Source organism: Periophthalmus magnuspinnatus, chromosome 7 (genome assembly GCF_009829125.3).
Source record: "Periophthalmus magnuspinnatus isolate fPerMag1 chromosome 7, fPerMag1.2.pri, whole genome shotgun sequence".
Classification (NCBI taxonomy): Eukaryota; Metazoa; Chordata; class Actinopteri; order Gobiiformes; family Gobiidae; genus Periophthalmus; species Periophthalmus magnuspinnatus.
The window spans coordinates 24271569-24292499 of NC_047132.1; the positions used below are offsets into that span (position 1 = coordinate 24271569).

Consider the following 20931-nt stretch of genomic DNA (forward strand, 5'->3'; position numbering starts at 1 on the left):
AAAAATAAAGAGCCATACAAAAAAATTCTCCATCTTGGGCCATTTATTGCATCATTCCTCAGATCATATTTCAACCCGTTTCCCTGCACCTGCCTTTTGCACATCAAAATCTCTTTATCTTGTTAAAATGTGGAAATACTGATCACAGATTTTTACAATACGACAATACGATAGTTCTATTATAACACACATCTGGTAGTGGTGCTGATGCAATGTTTATTTTTGATTCTTCTTTGTAAGTAATGGAGGCTATTTTTGTACAAAAAAGAAAACACAGTTGGAAGAAAAATAATGGTTGGTGTTAAATTGGGATGCCATGGTTTGAAGCTTTTAGTAACACTTTAGAAAAGCTAACCACAATTTTAACCAAATCAAATGTGAGTATTAATGTATTAATACTTATTTAACACCATATTAATACTAATATATTAACACATTATCTCAAGTAGTGGTAGTGCTTTGTAAATGGCTAATAAACAGTTTACGAATACTCAATGCTAATATTTCATAGTGCTTAGTAATTATAAAGTGTTACCAAGCAACCAAGATGGGATACCGAGACACATATATTATACATGGCATTTAAGATATTTTCATTCTTATTGTTATCTTTTATATAGAGCAGCACAATATTAGAAATGTATAATGTAATATTAGCAAATACAATATAAAGCAATTGTTCTTCAATTTACACTGTTCAATTGGGAATTCAATCAACGTTTTGACTGATTAAAAAAATGTATGTCTTTGGATCTTTTAACATATAAGATTATGTTCCAAATGTGTGTGCATGATATCTTATCCTATAAAATATACTTTATTCTGATAGTGTGCAGCTCTCTTATGATATCTACTTATTATGGCAGGACAGCTCATGGTACAGAGAGTGAACAATAGGAGGCAGCAGCAACAACACTGGTCACACCACAGACAAAACCGGACGGCACAAAGGCAGCGGGCAAGAGAAAGGTGAGGTAGAGTCAGAAAGTGAAGCTTGGGGTGCATCCTGTCAAAATAGTGGGCTAAGCAAGGTATTGTGTCTAATATTATCTTTGGTCCATTCCCCCTTGGATTTTTTATGGTTTAAATCTGGTAGCATATGATAGTAAATTTGAAACACTGTGTGTGGGCAATTCTGAGTTCTGAATGTGAAAAGGGAACATTTCCTTTATGCATGTTAGGTGTATTAGATGACACTCTCAAAGAGCAGTGTACTCTTGGTGCCTGTAGAGGGCAGCAGCTTGGCTTCACTCTCAGGGGCCAGGTACTCGAGGTGGTGTCTGCCCCACACAGGAGTGGTGAGGTGCTGCCAACGCTGTGGAATTATAAAAAAAAAATCAATCAATCAATATGAATATGTAAACAGTACAAGTTAACACAAAGTAAGATCCTACTTAATACATCGATGGGCACTTTCAATTGCTAAAGAATGCCATAACACCACATTCATCCATCAATTTACATGTATTTTGAAACATTCACCTTGAGTGGGAGTGAACTAATTCATAGGGAGGGCATGAAGGCCCACAACTTCCTTACTAAATGACAACTAGACCGAGCACCCCGGCCTGTTGAATGTGTCCATTAAAGTTAAATATTAAACTATGCACCAGTGTCTTCAAATCCAATAATTCACTTCTGGAGCAATGCTGCATCCAGGAACTATGTGTTTTACTGATTTTAGTAACCCAGGAGAATAACCTAACAAATAACATTAAGTTACATATTGTTTGTACTGACCTCCCGCAAGGATCCTTTACATCGCAAAATTTTGTAGAGAACAGTGAGGGGGATACAGAGCATAGAGGACAGAGCCAAGGTCCAGCCGAGCAGTTCACCCCACAGTGGATAGGTGTAGACGGTATTGTAGGTCAAGGGCTTGTAGTTCACCACATGAAAAAAGAACACGCCCTACAAATGCATAGAAAAGTATGTTTACTGGTTGTTTTGACTGCTAAAAAAAAAATTAAAAGCCCACTTACCACACAGACCAAAGGTGTGATATAGGACCAGCACCACTTCATGTATGGTAGGGGCTGGTAGCCAATCATTCGAGCTACGTCGTCCATAAAGCGGTCTGCACCTAATTAAACAGAGTTTAATGAGAGTTAGTCATAAAAACATTGATAATTTTATTAGGATATAGAGACAGTACAAACAGTAACAGACATTAGACATTTTGATCTGCTGGGATAGTGCATACAGTGCTTCAAGAGTGAGTGACAAGACAATAAGAATGGCTACTGTTTTATGTGTATGTTCTTCTTGTGTGGGAGTGTGTGTGTATGTTCTTCTTGTGTGGGAGTGTGTGTGTGCATGTGTATGTCTGTTCTTCTTCTGTGGGAGTATGCGTGTATGACCACAAACCATTGTGAAACCGACTGCAACAGCAAATGACCATTTTAGTATACAAATGTATTGTACAACAAAAATAATAGTAATTTGTACTTTTCAGAAACTTACATTAAATGTGTATAAATATATACACATAAATTCTTTTATTATGTATTATTATTATTGAATTAATCATATTTCTGTTTTGGTGTTACAATTAGTCCTAACCTAGTCATTTTCATTTTTGATGTACTCCTCAGTTGTCCACCATGTTTTGATCTTAAAATAGATATATTAAGTCCTTACCATAAACCCATGCGATCACCACACACTCCCAGAAGGCCTGCCATAGAAGTGTGATGCCACTGGCAGAGTAATAGTCGAACAACTGGAAGACATACATGCCTCCCTAAAAGAATAAGAGAGAACAGTCTTCAATAGGGCCACATATTTAAAAGTTAATGCGTGCTCTATTTCCAGCTTCCAGTGATTTCTGCTGCTTGTGCAGTATACACAGTAATGGATATTTTCATATTTATTCGCATTAGAGTTTACAGGTGGCTGACGCACTGGATGGGGAACTCCCCGGACAGTGGCCAGTGAACACACACACTGCATTTTTTACACTCCTATACTCTACTATTTTGTGTCAGCCTACAATAACACTTTCCTACTGTCTTTAAATGTGTAACCACAAAACAAAAATGTTTTTCTGCAACAAACTATCACATATGTAGACTAATATTTTACATTTTGTTCATCGCAAATCACAATATTAAGCTAAAGCAGAAACAGGTCCATTGAGTTCCTGTTTAAACTTCAGAAATGATTCAAAGCAGCTGGTCCTGCCTCATGGTAATATATGAATGTCTCCTTTAAACATGCACAGTAATGCTCCAGTAAAGTGCTCCTGACACTATTCTCTCAATCCTCTTTTACTGTACCTCAGTGACCATAGACATGTCAATAAGGAAACAGATCAGGCAGCAGATGGCTGCCACCACTTCTCGCTGCAGGGAGCCCAGGGCGGACTTGGGAGGTAGCATGTCCATGATACCGGTGATCAACCCCTCCACCCCAACGAACTGAGAAGAGAAAAAGAGAAAGTAGCTACAGTTTCAATGACTGTTAGAACTTGTGCAGGAGGCTTGGGTGTCTTACAGTAATGAGAGCACTGACCACAGATAACGAAACTTAAATTACTGATTACATTTAAATAAATACCACCTAACAATATAATCACAACAATACAACAATATCATCTATATAATAATTACTATCTTTGAAACCTTTTCTACCATGACAACATAGGAGCAATATTGATAGACATTTACATTCCATATTTAGTGATATAGTTGGCAGTAATAACGAGCACTTTTTCTTGAACCTGATATTATATCGGGCAACATTGCATTTAGTTAATTTATATAGATTTTAAATATTTTCAGCTTTGAGCATAGTGCTTTCTACTGTTTGGAAAACAATGTAGGCGTAAGTGAATGGAGTGACACAGACAGCTGCTGTGAGTGAATCAGACAGAAGCTCATTGACAAATCCCTCAACTGGAAACAATGGACGTAGGCACCAAAACAGAGACTGAGAAATACAGTCCTCAACCCAAACTGTGGGCTTGGACTGACCTGAGAGGACTCCACAGATGGACAGATGCACATTTGGGACAGACTGGACTGGACATATTTAGTAATGTTTTTTTAATAATATATTTGTGATACACCACACTGACATCTAAAACATCTTTTGTAATTCATGAGGTATTCTGTGCTAATAATATTACAAGAGAGTGAGCTATAATAGAAGTAGCTATTAGCAGTATCTGTGATAATAATGGTAGTTCATGTAAAGTAGTTATAAACAACCTTATTGTAGAAACACACTAGCACTGGTAGTTGTATTAAAAAATAATTCAGTGCTGATTAAAGACATATATTTCAATCTATTTTATTGTATTACCTGACTATCCAGGCCTAAGATGAGCAACATAAAGAAGAAAAGAGCCGCCCAAAGGGGTGCAAGGGGCATCAGCGTTACAGCTTTTGGGTAAGCTATGAAGGCTAGACCTGGGCCTGCAAGCACAGAATACACTATCAATATCATATTTTTTGTGTTTTTTTTGTGTTCATTTGAATGTGTTCATGAAAGGACTGTATTCTTACCACTTTCTGCAACCTTACTGATGTCTACACCTTGTTCTGCAGCCATGAATCCCAACACAGAAAACACTACAAAACCAGCAAAAAAACTCGTCCCACTGTTTATGAGAGCCAACATGAAAGCATCCCTGCAAAAGTAAAAGAAAATCACAAGGAAAAAAACAAAAACAAAACAAAAGTTATACCAAGTTATACTTTGCAACATGATTATGCAATATAATAAGTGAATGTGAACACTGAACTAAGAAGGGAGGGGGATTTAAGATCAATAGCAATTTCTCTAAAAGCTGTTGTTGTTTATAGAGATGCTAGCTAGACAACTGCCAACATGTTCAAGAAGACAAATGCATTTAGACTCTGTGTCAACTCATTAAAAAGAAAAAAAAAGAAAAAAAAAGCTTTCATTGTTTCCCTCAAGTTTACTAACATTCTCATGTAGATATGTCAATCAAAAATATGTGTAGAGAAAATATAAGTACACGTTGAAAGTGTGTGCATAAATTATGTTCTATTAATATCTAGCAATGGCCTTTGTCCTTTGCCTACAAATGCATCTGATGCCCTTGCAGTCTATTTCAGGCCTTGATGACTCATCTCATCTGTAGACATGCAAGTGCCCATTTAAAGCAGCACTGGGATGTGGTTATGTGAAAGACATATTGAGACGAAAACAGCAATTGGAACTTTTTAGGTTTACCCTGTCTAAGCCTCAAAAGAAATCTGGGTCACTTATACCCCACAGGAGTAAGTGGAGGAAGATATAGCAGTGATAAAAGAAGTGGTATTACTTTTGGCAGAAGTAAAACTTTAATAATAATACATGTTTTTATGTTAAGTACAAGAAGATTTCTTTAAGTAAGAGACTAATATATTTAGGTTTCATAATAAATATAGCTTGAGTGTTACATGTAGACAACTTATCTGGTTAATTATTTTGTAAAATGACTTTATGATATAGCAATCCCATTGTACATGGATAATAAGACCTTCATTATTACTCAAATGTCTTAAATGGTAAACATTAAAATGTGACAATTATTCTGAATTGTGAATGTTGTCATGCTGAGTCCAAACTCACTGGTAACAGTTGTTGTGAAAGCGGTTATAACTGCCCAGAGCTGTCAGAGCCCCGAGTCCGATGGCATAAGAGAAGAAGATTTGAGTCCCTGCATCAATCCAAACCTAAGACAAGTGATAACAGGATCCTGTGACATCAATGTTGACCCATTTTTTAAAGATGATTTAAAGTCCTACCTGTGCCTCTCCAAGTTTGGACCAATCTGGTTTCAGGTAGTAAACGATCCCGTCTAAAGCTCCTGGCAGAGTGACTCCGTGGGCCAACAGCACCACCAGGACCAGGTAAGGGAACAGGGCTGTGAAATACACTACCTATAAAAGAACAAAAAGTAGAACAAATGAGAGTACTGTAGTGTTTGTGTGGAGGAGGGGAGAATAAAAACACTTCTAACCTTTTGAGTTAAAGAATCTAAACTACACAGCTACAGTAAGTACACACACAATGTCAATGTACTAACTGAAACAGGTTAATAATATGTTCCAATTGCTATTGCTCTACTAATGTTTTGGTTTTATCAAGTATGTTTTATTTTTTATATGATCACTTGTATTAAGCCATTACCTGCTGTAAATACTCATAAGAAGAGGCCCATTTGGTCCCTCCTGCAGATGTAATGGGCCTGTCATGTTACTTTGGAGAAAAGGTAGCCTGTAAATGGAAAGCCAGACAATTTGTAAACCTCCTGCAATAGCAGGGGTTTTTGGCAACCTTTTCAGACAAATACGACCCTTGTGACCAATTACACAAATAAGTTTCAATCTATCAGTCAAAACACATTCACTGTTTGCCTTGGTAAATGAACACAGACTCCAATCCCCTGTCTGACCTCAAATATTACAAGTCAATAATCAGCTTACACAAGCTGCTAAGAACTGTTAACACAGAAACAAAATGATGCTAACAATTTACTGCTTCAAGATGGCAATTCATAGATTTAATGCCTGCCTCATAATAAAGTATACATGTGCATAAGGTTTTATTTCATATTTTAACACAATATTCAGACAACAGACAAAAGTGAAAACAAACAGCTGTCTCTAATCTCATTAAATGCAAATTAAGGCAATTGAGGACATTTAACATTAAGAAAAATACAATTTTCAGAGTAAATTCTCTAGTCATTTTCTAAGTTGATTTCATGGGAGTCTGAGTCCTTTGCAAAAGCTGATTCAGGGTCAAAGAGAAAAGCTGCATTTGGGAACAATGCTTTGTATCAGGTCTGACTACTAATACTCTGTACTCAATGAACCTGAACAACATGAACATGTTATATCCCAGTCAACAGAGAGGGCTTTACCTTGCCAGTGGATTTAACTCCCTTCCACATACAGAAGTAAACGATGATCCAGGTGGCTATAAGACACAGCACCATCTCGTAGCTGATGGCACCGGGCTCGTGAAGACCTCCCGAAAGACGGAGTACTTTACGCCTATGAAAACATACAATATATTGTAGATCAAATGTGTATAACAACCTAAGTAACTGTTATCTGTCAAACACACTGGCAAGTACTGTGACAGTAGACCCTGAGCAGAACTCCTTCAAAAGTAAACAGTTTTTTGTATTTCAATAAATGTTCTGCTCCCTTTTTAATTTGGGTTCAATCAACTCAGATTGTTACTGATGCCCAACCTGACCAACCATATACTGTGATGGAATTCTGGGGTTAGTTTTACCACTATGAAAAATATAAAATAACACAAGACTGCATACTCCCAAAACTCGATGACGGGGGAACGCAGACCCTCTTGCTCCAAACAGGTTCCATTGAACAAGGCTGAGGACAGGTTTAATGCTGCAGAGAGGGACAGGTTGGAGAGGGATGCAGCGCTGTGGTTGAGGCACGAGCGTCTGAAGTCCTGTGTGCAGTTGGGCGTGTTCCAAGGATGTCCACAGGTGGCCCACGGGAGAGGGTTTGTGAAGGAGTGAAACAGGAAGTACAGGCCCCACACCAGAATCATTATGTAGTAAGTGTTACAGAAGAACACAATCACCATAGAGGCCAAGCCCAAACCTGAGACGAGAGAGGATGAAAGCAAAATACAAAACTTAGTAAATGATTGAATTACCTTAGACGTAGAGAGGTTATCAATCTCATACTTTATTCTTACATTATTTGCAGCGGACCATGTCAACTATAATATTCAAGAAGCAACTTTGAAACCATAAAGTTTAAAGTAAAAAGACATAAGAAGCCAATGCTTGTTCAAAGTTGACTAAACTTTGTTTTTTAAAGGTGTACTATGCAACTTTTTATCTTCTCTTTAAAAACATGCATTCTTACTAGGAGTGGCTTTGTCTCTCCACAAATTCAACCTATAAATATGCCAAGCATTCTGCTTGGCTCCATGGAGATGGATAGGTTTAATGCCATACTGTGAAACATTTTAAGCAAAGCAATACAATCTCCATGGATACAAGCATGCTGCATACCGTCCAACAGAAAAAGCTACATAGCACACCTGTAATTATGCTTTTGCTTATGTGAGGCATGTTGCATGTTGTTTCTATCTATTATTCTAGACTATGGCAGTTACAGTTGCATCATTTGTGAATGAACATTTAAATGCACCTACCTTTGAAAAGAGGTGCAATATTCCAGGCAGAAACTCCTCCTTGCTTCATGAATTGCCCAAGTGCAATCTCCAAAAAGAAGACAGGAATACCTCCAATAAAAACAATCAGCAGGTAGGGAATAAGGAAAACCCCTGTAAAATATACATAAAAAGAGACCAAATTTAAATACAAATTCAGTTACACACAATGAAAAAATACATTCATTACTTTTCAAAAGACTAACAGATAAATGGTTAAAAGAGCAAGTGAAAAAAGACTACTTTTTAGACAGACAAGGCCAAAGATAATACTGTGTACTATGTTGTCTCTCATTCCACAAATGTTTGGCCGCAACTGTCCTTGAACTTAAATGGTAAGACAAAGGCATCTATAACTAATAAATCATCTTTAGGACTGCATGTTACAAATTAGCTGTTTCTAGTTGTATCTACATTATCGATTACTAATAATAGAGTAGTCTAGAATTAATATCACATTCAATTTGAAAATAATTTTAAAATGCTCTCTCTGCCAAGGTTAAGCCCTAGTTTAGCCCTAGTATGATCCTGTCTTGGGTCTGGTTTTGAACCCTAACTTATTCTGTATGTTTATGAATGTACTGAATTTAGCATGTATTATGTCTATGGGTATTGCTGCAGCCCTAAACATTCAAAGCTTTTTAAATTTCTAATAGCAGTCCTAACCTCAAGACAGATGACTTTTAAGTACCTACCTACTATAAATAACTTACAATGGGTTTTTATGCAACAACATGGAAGTAAAAATATACATAGACAAGAATAGGTTTATATTTAACAACTGGCAATGGTCATTTAACTCTATCTATTTCCAGAGCTATAACAAATAAATTGCCATAGACAACACAGAGAGTAAAGATGGGAGGGGGATCATGTGGCGTGCTCTGGCGCAGAAAAAATAGGAAGGAAAGACGGACACATCACAGGAAGGACAATGGCACTGAAGAAGGCAGCGTTCAAATGGGCTCAACAAAAGCAAAAATACACAATTATACTTTAATCTAAATTAATTGATATTCATGCTTGGGTTGGTCTCATGTTTCTTTATGTTACTCGATGAGAGAAGAGGGCTGTAACCTTATAAGGAAACATCAGCGTGAGTGAGTGAGAAGGGGAGGGAGAGAAAGGACAGAGGAAAGAAGAAAAGAGAGGAGCGAGTGGAGAGGGCTTTTTTATACACCAACACTGGCAACATCAACGGCCACACTGGGTGATAGAGCATAGACATCAGCCAAGGCAACGGTCCTATCTCGCAATGGTCAATATACAAAACCAAAGCCAAAACTCAAAAATCATAGTTTAGACAAAAAAGTTTTTCCATGAGTTCTTTAGTATCATTACTCCATACCTCACATCGTGGTATAATGTGGTTTCACAGCAAAATGAATAATTCAGTCCTTCTATGCACTAACACGAACAACCATGATGAGATATGTGCATTTAATGGCAATCAAGTCATAGAACTAGGTCAGGACTACAAAAGAGCTTAACCAGACATCAATGGCCTTGTAATTATGACAGGTCTTCACTACAGGGCTTCACTGATTCATAGAGCAAGGAAAAAAATTGAAATGAGTCACAAGACAGTTACAGTGTGCCATAAACTTCTGTTCCTTATCAGAGGGAGAACTGCAGTGAACACCTTTGTAAGCGACCTAAGCTAGTGCTGGACAGGAGCACAGGGGGTTCTCTGTGTGAGGCTGGTCATTGTTATATGATACCAGAAGGTGGCTATGAGAGCCTTGGGTCACAAGACACAGTGCCAGAGAGGGTTGTGCCGTGGGGGCAGCTATGACACATTTGTACGTTCATAAAATAAACAGTGGGTAGGGCTAAAGATAAGCACACTGCTACACACAACTATATACTGCTGTAGCTAGAGAAAGTTCACTAAAGGATAGGTCGGCACATAAAAAAGGCATTGTAGAAAATCATCAAAGTGGTTACAGTAGTAGTAGTGTGATCACCTATCTATACATGGGGAGGTAGGGGAGTAAGTACCTATGGAAACTAGTGTTTATCCAGTATCAATAGCACGGGGCTGAGCCGCAGGGTGGGCATGGCCTTAGGTGTACGTGCTCAGAACCATGCACTGCTTTATGGGTTTTCTGTAATGCTACTCACTATGAGACGCCTGTGACTGTTTACTCCTAGACTTTTATAAGTGGCAGATGTTGAGGTTTTGGGTCAACTAAAAGGCAGTGTTGTGTTGGGGACATGCTCTTTAACGTAATTCATGCCAGCTTTCCAGTAAACTTTAGCTATACAACTCTTATAATGTTTTAGGTAACCTTAAATCTGCGATTATGGCTTTTTCACTGTTTTATTTTTTTCTTTCGATTGTCAGGTTTAACACTTTATATTTTCTTTGACGATATTAATAGAAACTAATCTAATGTAATACAAAATCACTGTAGGGTAGCCATGACATATTTTGCCAACAAACTAACCCTAAAGTGTGAACCTTACCTCCTCCGTTCTTGTAGCAGAGGTAGGGGAAGCGCCACACATTCCCCAGACCCACAGCAAAGCCCACACAGGACATGATGAAGTCCATCTGTCTGGTCCAGGTCTCTCTCTCCACTACTGGGACAGCCACAGCCCCATTGGCTGCAGCTGCAGTACCCTCAGGATTTGGAGGAGGGCCAGCCCCGCTACCATCCCCACACCCTGAACCTGTGCTGGGCACCAGAGGCCACACTGACCCTATACCCTCCTCCTCTGAAAGCGTTCCTGCTTCCAACTGTGGAAGGGGCATCTCGCCTGGACACACAGAATAACAAATGACAGAGGCCATTAGTGAAACAAGATCATTAGTCAAACTGTATTAATATAATTTAGTTTGATTAAACTATCAGTTATAGAAGAACAGAAACTGTTTGTTTTGTTTAGGGTCATAGAGAACTGTGTGGCTAAGTGTGGCCATGTTTCTGACACACTGTGATGAATGAGCTGCAGTGCAACACAGAGACAAAGTGGATGGTACGCAGCAACTGCTCAATGTAGCAGGGCTAGGTATCCAGGGGGTGTATCAGGTATTTACATGCAACAAACAGAAATGTGACAATCTACGGTATCCACGTGCATCAAATGAGCCACTCAGGTCTGGATGCAAAGCAGCTCAATCCAGATCAGAGCAGTTTGAGGGGGAGCATTACCAAGCAGGAGAAATGCATGAAGACCAGATTATTACATATGCCCAAATTCAAGCATATTTTGGATAACATTAATTTAGGGTAGACCTATACCACCATTAGAGTTAATGAAGGTATTACAAATTGTTACCCAAAATTATTTGGTCTGTTGTGGCATTAATGACCATTAACCAAATGCACATTTTATCTACTGAAACAGTAGCCTATATTTTGAATAACCTATTGACCTCACGTGTTTAAATAGGCCTATAGGAGTGAAGACTGAAGCACAATGAGGAGCAGTCATTACAGACAATGAAAAAAACACAGACCATGTTACTCACCGTGGTTGTTATCTTCCACTTCAGGTGACATATTCACGGCTTAAATATTTTTCTTACAGTCAGAGACAGTTTAAATTAGATTTCGTCTGGCTCAAACGTGGACCAGTGGGCTTTCACTGGCAGACGCGGGGATGCAGGCACTTGGTAGCGCACCGGTTATGTTCTATTCTGAGTTTATTTTCTTTCTCGATATTAATGAAGATCTCAGTTTTGTGTTTTTATCAATTAGCTCAGCCAAAAGATGGAAATTCACAAAGCGTCGCGGTCAGGATAGCCGTAGACACTGGAAATTCAAAAGCAGTCGACGAAGCACTTGAAGGTAAGCCTGAAGAATCTCATGGATAACAGTTAAATGAAAGTAATACTGAGTCTTAAGAAGAGTCTCGTGATGGAAATGAAAAAGCGAAGTCAGAAGACCATGAACCTGTGGGTGATGCCGCGCCTCGACAAACGGAGAATGAGATCTGCTGCGCTGTCAGTGAGCTGTGACGGCCGCGGAGCCCGCCCCCTCCCGCTGCCCGCGGACGTGATTGGCCGCACCGGGGCAGTGCAGTGCGCACAGCATCAGCAGCCGCGTCTACATGAGAGGGGTCACAAGGATGGGTTTATTACGATACAAATGTCCTTGACCTGGTACCGCACAAATAACTGTAGCTAAATACGCACAGGTGCCCGGAAGCCCCAGGACAGACACGGGCTGTTATAATGGAGTGTGGACCTATTAGTGCGCTTTGATTGGCACTTTGGTTTGGGGGGATGGAGAATCTCCGGTCAGGCTGAAGCAATTCTAACGTGCCACGCAATGTGTGCAACAGTAAAATGTATTGTATACAAACTTTCTATCAATGTAGGCTATATGGTTTTAACATAACCAATGGCCTATATTTACTGGGCTAGTTATGTAACCATCCAAGAGTGTTTATCAAGGGCTCACCACTTCCGAAGAAGTACTGGACTTTGAACTGGCAGTTAAAGTCCCAGTCAAAGGTTGGCTACCAAGATGTGAGATTAAACAAATCCCGAACGGCTATAGTCCAACACGTATTAAAAGGCCTATATATAATGAAGACAATAGCGCTATCTTGCGGTTTATTACAGAAGTTGCACAAAATTGCAAACAGATGCAAAATGCATGTCATAAAATGCTTTATATTCTCAAGATATACTTATAGCATATGAATTATTATTAAAACAAACAGATAAAAAGAAATGTGTCAAGTCATGTGTAACATCACATGGGAATAAATAAGTATTGTGGTAACATAAACAAATAGCAATAATAAATAACAATCCGTAAGACATAAATTAGATAAATAATTTAGTAGTGAAAACAACAAAAAAATAAAATAATAATAAAGCAATGAAAAGGTAGCCTATTAGGGAATGTTAACCAAAGACTTCAAATCAGTCCACATCTGACCCATGTTTGTGTACAAACTTTGACTAAAGGCATGTTTAATGCTTCAATTAGCAACATATTCACAAACACATCTCATGATATGGCTTAAAATATGCAGACTTCACAATAATACTGCTGCGATATGTTGACAAAGTATTTAGTGCATGGGGTGATATAAAATGTCCTAAGCATATTCATATTTACTTAATCCCTATGTGTACATGTGAACATTTTACTCAGTAGTTAAATTTAATGTGAAACAACTCCACTGTAAACAGTAGATTCAAACACGTGTGCACACACACGCGCACGCACACGTGTGCACGTACACATACACACACAGGTTTACATAACATAGACCTAATCTTAACCTATTTGAACCCATATCTGAACTTTAACTCATGTTGATCAAATAATAAAAGGATTTATGTCATGGGGGCCTGATTTTTTGTCTCCATAGGGATTTAGATTCCCATCAATTAAGAGTGTATATTGATTTTATTCTACACAAATACAAACATGTGTTTAGTTTAAATTGTTATAATTTCTGATTTACGTAAACTAAACTAAATTTGAACTACTGAAATTACCTTAATGGATAGCTACTTTATAACCCACTTTATGCTCTTGTTTATACAAATCATATTAACTTATTAAATTAAAATGTTGGACAGAAAATGATACAAACATTTAAAAGGAGGTTTCACAAAATGGTTCTGTGAAATGCATTTTTGAATATGAAATAACCTTTTTCAAAATAAATGTGTACAATTCTGGCTATAGGTCCTGGTGGAGGTTGTTGTGTGAGAGAGGTTGGTAGTAGTCTTCTAGACCTGATTTCACCTGGTGCCTTTGGGCTACTAGTCTCTGGTATCTAGCCTGTTGGAGGTGATCTGGGTCCACGTTTATCCAGCTGCTGGCCACCCACTTCAGCCCACGTTTGACTGGGCAGTCTCCACGGAGGGAGTACTCGTCCATCTCACCCATCCAACCTAAAATTAAAAAGTGACTGAACTGTAACTGTGACTCAAATGCTGTGGAATAAGACATTCAGAACTAGGATAAAAAAATCCAGTATCTGCACTGGTTTCAATTGATATTGGGTATCGGCACGTACTTAATACCAATGACTGGATTGGTTCATCACTGCTATCATACAAATTCTGCCACCTTCCCAATGGCAGAAGAAAAACCTTTAGATCAATGGTTTGAAGTTATAATTGACATATTGAATATACTATTGTAATTATGCTCATTTTAAATGAATTATGATCATAATGCACTGGATTTATAAGACACCCTAATAGCTTTACATTGCATTATTCATTGGTAATCTACTTTTGTAGCTACAGCTTCTCTAGTGTACACTGACAGAAGAGAGCTGCCAATCTGAGCTATTAGCCCCTCCTATATGCTATACACTGAAAAACACCCTACTGCTTACCTTTTCCATCAGAGAGGTGATTGTACCAAAGCAGAGCGGTGCCAACTGTTGGCTTTACTAGAAGGTTTCCTCTGTGACACGTTTGCTGAGTATCTGTCAAATCAATGCCATCCTGGACAAGACCCTACAAAAATAACACACAAAGGCTAACGTCTTGAAACATCTGTTGTTAGTTACTCACTACTGTCAGTGGATATGTTTCCATGCACACCAAAAATCTGATAATCTGATTTGTTCTCAGTAATCAGATTTCTTTCCGATTGTTTAACAACTGTGAAGGTTTAGACAAGGAAAATTACGCAAAAATGGCAAACTAATGTAGCAAAGGAAAGAAATTTAAAGATGAAGAGAGTTATTTTAAAACTTATTGTATAGGTGTTGAAATACAACAGTTACTCTAAAAACATTTGGCATATCTAAATATTCTAGATACTTTTACTGGCTATGCAAATGTATCCACTGAGAGCTGAATGTCAGCACTCTTCATTTGAGTTTTGAGTTAGCTGGAACAGAAATTACACTCACATCTTCATCATAGGTGCGATTATCTGCCACAGGGAAAGTGGTCTCACCCCCTTCATCTACAGAGCTGAGGTAAAATTGCACAGTGACGTACCTAAAATGTAAGGGTTTACAAAAATAAAAACTAACATTAGCATGGTTAACCATGGTTTGCTTTTGGAAATGTATGGCACTTTAGGTAAATGTAATGCACCAACAAATTACTGTGGAAAAAGGTGTTTGATTTGGTATGACTTTCTTTAAAGAAAACCTTACGACATACCGGCAGGAGACCTCCGAGACAGTGGATGCGTTACTGGCTAAGCGCGTGTGTGCACATGATGCCTCTGGGTTTGTTGGACTGCTGTCGTAATGGGCATCACTATAGTCGCCATGTTCATATCGAATCACCTGCAAAGGTTCACTCAGCTCAACAAGTGACGAAGGCAGACGAGTCAAGCCAATGACTCTGAGAATAGAAAAGTATAGACAATACAATAAATACATAAACGATCAATATACATGTAAGACAGTATACAACTGGAGTCAACTAAAACTTATAATACATTACGATTTAGGGGATTACATAATATTTATCTTTCAGTGGTTTAGAAAAGTTCTCAGACTCTCTTAATTTCTATTGATTTTACTAAAATTGATTACATATTTTTTTCTTCCTAAATTTCAATGATAATGCTCATATAGGATATTAGAAATAAAATCTTAGACATTTTGAAAATATCCTGAGCTAAACAAAAAAACCCCAAAACAAACATAAGCTTGTACACATCCATTCAACTTACTGCAAAAACCCTCCTTCATTATGGTCCATCATTGCTAGATTCCACTAATTGGTCCTGATTTGGTATAGTATATAATTACAATGAATGTCCAATAGTGACACTCAACTACGCTCATCAGAACATTACACTGATCTTGCATTTCATATAACAGTAATTTTAAAAACAAATCAAAATAACTACCTTGTAGAGATGGGTGATAGTTATCAGCCCCATATGTATAACTTTTGACAGAAATGCCTAAAGCCACTGAATATAAATGCACAGCGTTGATGTTGTTGGCAGCTAAAATGACCACATCTCTCTTCTAAAGAGATTCTGAATCTCAATGGTACTTCATGGTTAAATAAAAGCTATACATAAAAATAAATGATTACCTCTTTTTGAGTGTCTGGAGCACATGGTGAGACCCTGGGCCTTGATGCAGCCATGTGTTTTTGTTTCTCTGTTTGTACTGATTTGTTAGCTTCCCAGTGCGTTGTGCTGTGCTTTGGGATTCAGCATAGATGCGTTTGAAGTCATCCAAAGTTATTGTTCCTGTAAAACACACACAGGCATGTCAAATTTCCACTCTGAATTCTAGTTTGTAACTTTATTAATCAGTACCCTCCTGCATTCGTCCCCCTACATGTTAAATTTGTATTTAATTAACCAAAGTCCCATATCTGTCAATAGGAGGCCTCTTCCCATCAACAACAATAGGGGTGAGAGGAGGTAACTGGTAGAGGAGGGAGGGCTATAGAGGAGGTGGGTTCCGGTTTTAATGAGACAGTATGAGGCGCATCCGGCTCATAACAATAGTGGGCAAGATGACATGACAAAATGAAAATCTATAATCTAGATAATGATGGTGATATTACACTCAACATGCGCATGTCAAAAGAAGCTTTATTATAATAATCAAGACTTAAAAGTCACATTGAAATTGAATTTCAAGAGGCTTACCTGTTGGGCGGGTTTCCAGGTTGATCAGTATTTGCCGCAAACTATCTGCACTCAACCAAGTGCCATCTCTAGAACGAGAATGACTCACAATCTACAGAAAGAAACTAGGTTAACAGGCATACAATCTTCTAAAGAGAAAGTCAAAAAGTCACTGACCTCCTGTTTTTGCAGTAGCCCATCTTGGTTAAGGTCCAGCAGACCAAAGACCTCCTCAGTGCTGAGAGAGAGAAGTGGCAGGTTAGACTCGTCATTCCCCTGAACCAGAGCTGGTGTCTGGGTCTCCATGAGCCCCTTCAACTGGGCCAGCTGGACCACCACACGGCACTCCTCCTCCGAGAGAAAACCAGGGATCTCTGAAGAACAACTCTACATTAATTGACTGCAGTGGCCCAAATGTAAGTAGGACTAAATAATATAACTAATCAACTTCAGCCACTCACAATTTCTAAAAACAAAATCTGAAATGAGCAGAAAATATATGAATGAAATTTGTAACATATTTTTGTTTACCATTTATTATGCAGAAGCAAAGAGAAGTCAGTAAAAAGTTAGGGTTTAGTAGCGAGCAATAGAAAGTGGTTAACATTATGCTCATGGATTACATATGCAGACAGCACTAATCTTTCACACCTTTAACCTGCAGACAGTGATTAGTTAAAGGTTTAACAACTAGGTGCAAATGACCCTACCTTAGTGTTCACATAAAACTGGAAAAATCTGCAGAAGCACAGAAACTTATCACACCTAAAGTCAAGAGTGATTAATTGTTCTTAATGTTTATACTTTGATGAAATTAGTCTCCCTTTTGATACCACCAACTGCATTATTTAAGAACAGCGGAGTATTTAAATGGCATTAAAACCAAGTGATAAAAAACAATAAAAAAAATACAACATTCAGACATTATGATGTTAAATATTGAGTAGTACACTTTAAAATTAATAGAAGAAGTCTAGTCATCTGCTTTCAGTACATTTCAACACTTCTCAGGTTCAAACTTGAGTGGTTTCTGCAATGGAACATTTTGTGTGTTTTTAATTACTTCTATGCCTAATAAAACCCTTCCGGCAAAATGGCTTCCTGTACAGAAGAGGCCTTGTTTGTCACCCGTGCCTTTACACTCATATTCATTTAGTTAATCCCATTGTCCAGTCAGGCCTCATTACACTGAAAACTGATATGAATGACAGAGAATAGAAGTCCTCTCCTCCCACCCAACAGTTTTATTATTTTCTCCGGAAAGGAAGTGACCTGCTTGTCTGCACAGAAATCAGGCCATGGGCACACAGCAGGGCAGCCCAAGTCTGTTTATATCCAACATGCTCAGGAGTCTTAAAACAGCTAAATGATATCAAAGCATGTGATTTGGTAAATGGCTAGACATAATAAGAAGTTTCACTTCAGTTTTAATTTTGAATGAATGCAATTCACAGTACTTACTTTGCTAAAAACAACTGTTGTTTTTTCAGTAACAATCAGCTCATTAATGCAAATGGTCTCAGCACCGCCCACCAGTCAATGCATGTGCCGTCATCACTTTGTATAAATACAGCAATCCTACCACTCTGTCACACAGAAAGAACTTCAAGCAACTGGATGAAGGTCTGTCCTCAGTTTATTTTCAGCATGACCTCATTTTTTGTTTTTCTGTTTTTTCTACTTTTGCTTGCTGAATCCGGCAGCACATCAACACTTAGCTTGGCAAGGAGAAGAGGAGGAGACAGGAAAGGTTTAGGTTCACTCAGATCAAGTTTGAATAACAGAGGAAACCGGAGGACCAGTCCAGAGGTGGAACCAGTGATTGAGGAGGATGGTGAGATATGGGGAGACCTTGGAACAGACACTGCTTTTAGATCCACTCACTCTGAGGGTGAAGCTGGCCTCTGGGAGCCCAGAATCTCTTCACGCTGCGTTCCCATCCCGTCAAACATGGCGCTGTGCCAAAACATTGGCTATGAAAACATGAGGATGCCCAACTTGTTGGGCCATGAATCTCCTGCAGAAGCTGTACAACAGAGTGCTAGTTGGCTTCCACTGCTGGCCCGAGAGTGCCACCCAGACGCTCGCGTCTTTCTCTGCTCTCTCTTTGCACCAATTTGCCTCGACAGGTAAAGGCCTTTTTATTCATTCAAACAAGTTAAAATGTAAAATTGCACTGTTTTTAACAGTAACAATGTTTTGTTCTAGGTTTATATCGCCTTGCAAGAGTTTGTGTGAAAGTGTACGTGACAGCTGTGCACCGATCATGAACTGCTATGGATACCCTTGGCCTGAAATCCTGCGCTGTGACCAGTATCCCGAAGACCACCTCATGTGCATCTCTTCCATAACCAACAGCACTGTTCAGCCAGGAAGACGAAGAGGTAACTCACTAAACAAAGTTACATTTGACAAAAAATGTTTAAATTAAAGCATGAATCTTTCAGTTCCACAGGCCAGCTGTCGGGACTGTGAACTAGAGGAAAGTACCACTACAAAGGAAACACTGGAAACTTTTTGTAGAAATGATTTTGGTGAGTTTAAATGTCAAATAATATATGTTTAAAATAAATTATTTGTGGTTGATGATTACTCCTGATCATATGTCTTTTCTCTAAGTTGTGAAACTTCGCCTGGTGCGATACAAGTCTAGTCCAGCGAGTCTGTCTCATTTTTCCCTGGCTGGAAAGTTCGATGTTCTGAAGCATGGGCCACAGCTGGTTGGACAGATTCGCTCTCGCATTGAGCTATGGCTGGAGAGAGACGCTACCTGTGTGAGGAACATGACTCGACGTCATTCACAAGGAGGAACTTTTTTAGTGACTGGAATAGTGCAGGGAGAACGCCTTGTGGTGAACAAGGCTTACTTCTGGCATAAGCGTGACAAACATCTGATTGCTGCTGCTCGTAGATGGAAACATTACCAGTGCAAAACTTAATAAAAACCCACCATAATCCACCTCAAACAATCACTCTACAGTGGCAAATAGAAAAGGTGATACCTTATTTTTTCGGAGAATGTAATTTTATATTTTATACTTTATACATTTTATTTTAGAATCTAATTTAGAATCTGTTGATATGCATTAAATAGGTGCAAACTGAGCACCTGTAGAAAATGTGTATTCAAGGTGTAAAAACCTGTAATTTAATAAACATTATCTTGATTTAAATTTGTATTGCTTTATAGAATGAAAAAATGTACGAACAAGACTGATTTATAATTTGACATAACTTACCAAAAATCAATGGCTTTAAACTGAGGGTCTTCATCACAAGAGTTTTGTCTGACGCAAGAGAAATCCGCTGGACATGGCCAACCTAAACAGGAGTCGATTTGCAAGAGTTAGTGCAGTCTTCTTCGTCCACCCACAGTAAATATTAATACTTGTATGCTTGTAAAATAATCAACCATGAGTCTCACCCGTATGCCCTCAATGCGAGGTAGACTAAAACTTTGACTGTAGTCGTCCAAATAGAGATCCGTTGACGATGGGGCGGACCGGGGCAAGGGGCTACCACCATCGTTAATGGCGGAAGAAGAAGCCCCTTCACTTGGGATTAAATCTTCGGGGCCGTTATTGTAGTGCACGTAGAGCAGCAGTGCGATTACATTTAAGATGTAAACATGAAAAAAGACCATGACAACGACGAAATATGCTCGAGAGCACACATTACTTCTCTGGATGTGAAGACGGGTCGAGCGAAAAGGAGGTGGGGGGAAAGGTAATTTCTCGCTTTCACTTATATCTTCATCTTCTTCGTCTTCAAGTTGTTCTTTTAGATCCTCTTGGTTGTCCTCCATTTTAAGGAAACAAGACGTCTGATAAATAGGCAATATGTATCCGAAAACAGTGACTATCACTGAGCGTTTATCAGTAGGAGGAAAGCTAACTGCTAACGGCTAAAAATACAACCTCCGTTTCCGAGCTATGACAGAAGGATGCTCCGGAGGTTGCCCAAAGAAAGAAGAAGCGAAGAGCCAAGTGAAAACATTTATCGATTATTTACTATTTCAACAGTTAATGATTCTTTTGCAAATTGAGGTCACCTAATCCCGAGATCACCACCCATCACAGGCTGGGGGTGCGCTTCCCTGACAACCACAACAGCAACACGGCGGAGAGTCAACGAGTGCAAGTGACGTTAGAGGTCAGCCCTGCGCCCGCACCACCGGCGCCCCCTAGCGCCAGGAGGCCATTTCGAA

At 38.8% G+C, this 20931-nt stretch overlaps 2 protein-coding genes across 3 annotated transcripts; both read right to left on the reverse strand.

Moving 5' to 3' along the window:
• Positions 1-25: 25 nt before the first annotated feature.
• Positions 26-12112, reverse strand: si:ch211-117c9.5 (sodium- and chloride-dependent creatine transporter 1). The gene is made up of 14 exons (XM_033969124.2): positions 11657-12112; positions 10648-10941; positions 8161-8292; positions 7298-7598; positions 6881-7013; positions 5760-5894; positions 5584-5687; positions 4509-4633; positions 4306-4418; positions 3279-3419; positions 2641-2743; positions 1983-2083; positions 1741-1911; positions 26-1315 (listed from the first exon to the last, which is right to left on the reverse strand). The coding sequence occupies exons 1-14, from the start codon at positions 11685-11687 to the stop codon at positions 1187-1189; spliced, it is 2013 nt and encodes a 670-aa protein (XP_033825015.1). The 5' UTR covers positions 11688-12112; the 3' UTR covers positions 26-1186.
• Positions 12113-12730: 618 nt separating this feature from the next.
• On the reverse strand, positions 12731-20842 carry LOC117373202 (transmembrane prolyl 4-hydroxylase-like). 2 transcript variants are annotated; one of them, XM_033969125.2, is made up of 9 exons: positions 20149-20842; positions 19964-20045; positions 16902-17098; positions 16746-16836; positions 16178-16337; positions 15284-15469; positions 15025-15115; positions 14500-14623; positions 12731-14047 (listed from the first exon to the last, which is right to left on the reverse strand). In XM_033969125.2, the coding sequence occupies exons 1-9, from the start codon at positions 20527-20529 to the stop codon at positions 13833-13835; spliced, it is 1527 nt and encodes a 508-aa protein (XP_033825016.1). In that variant the 5' UTR covers positions 20530-20842; the 3' UTR covers positions 12731-13832. The 2 variants fall into 2 exon arrangements, with proteins under 2 accessions (XP_033825016.1, XP_055079049.1); XM_055223074.1 differs by having other exon boundaries at positions 13796-14047; positions 15025-15088; positions 20149-20828.
• Positions 20843-20931: the final 89 nt, after the last annotated feature.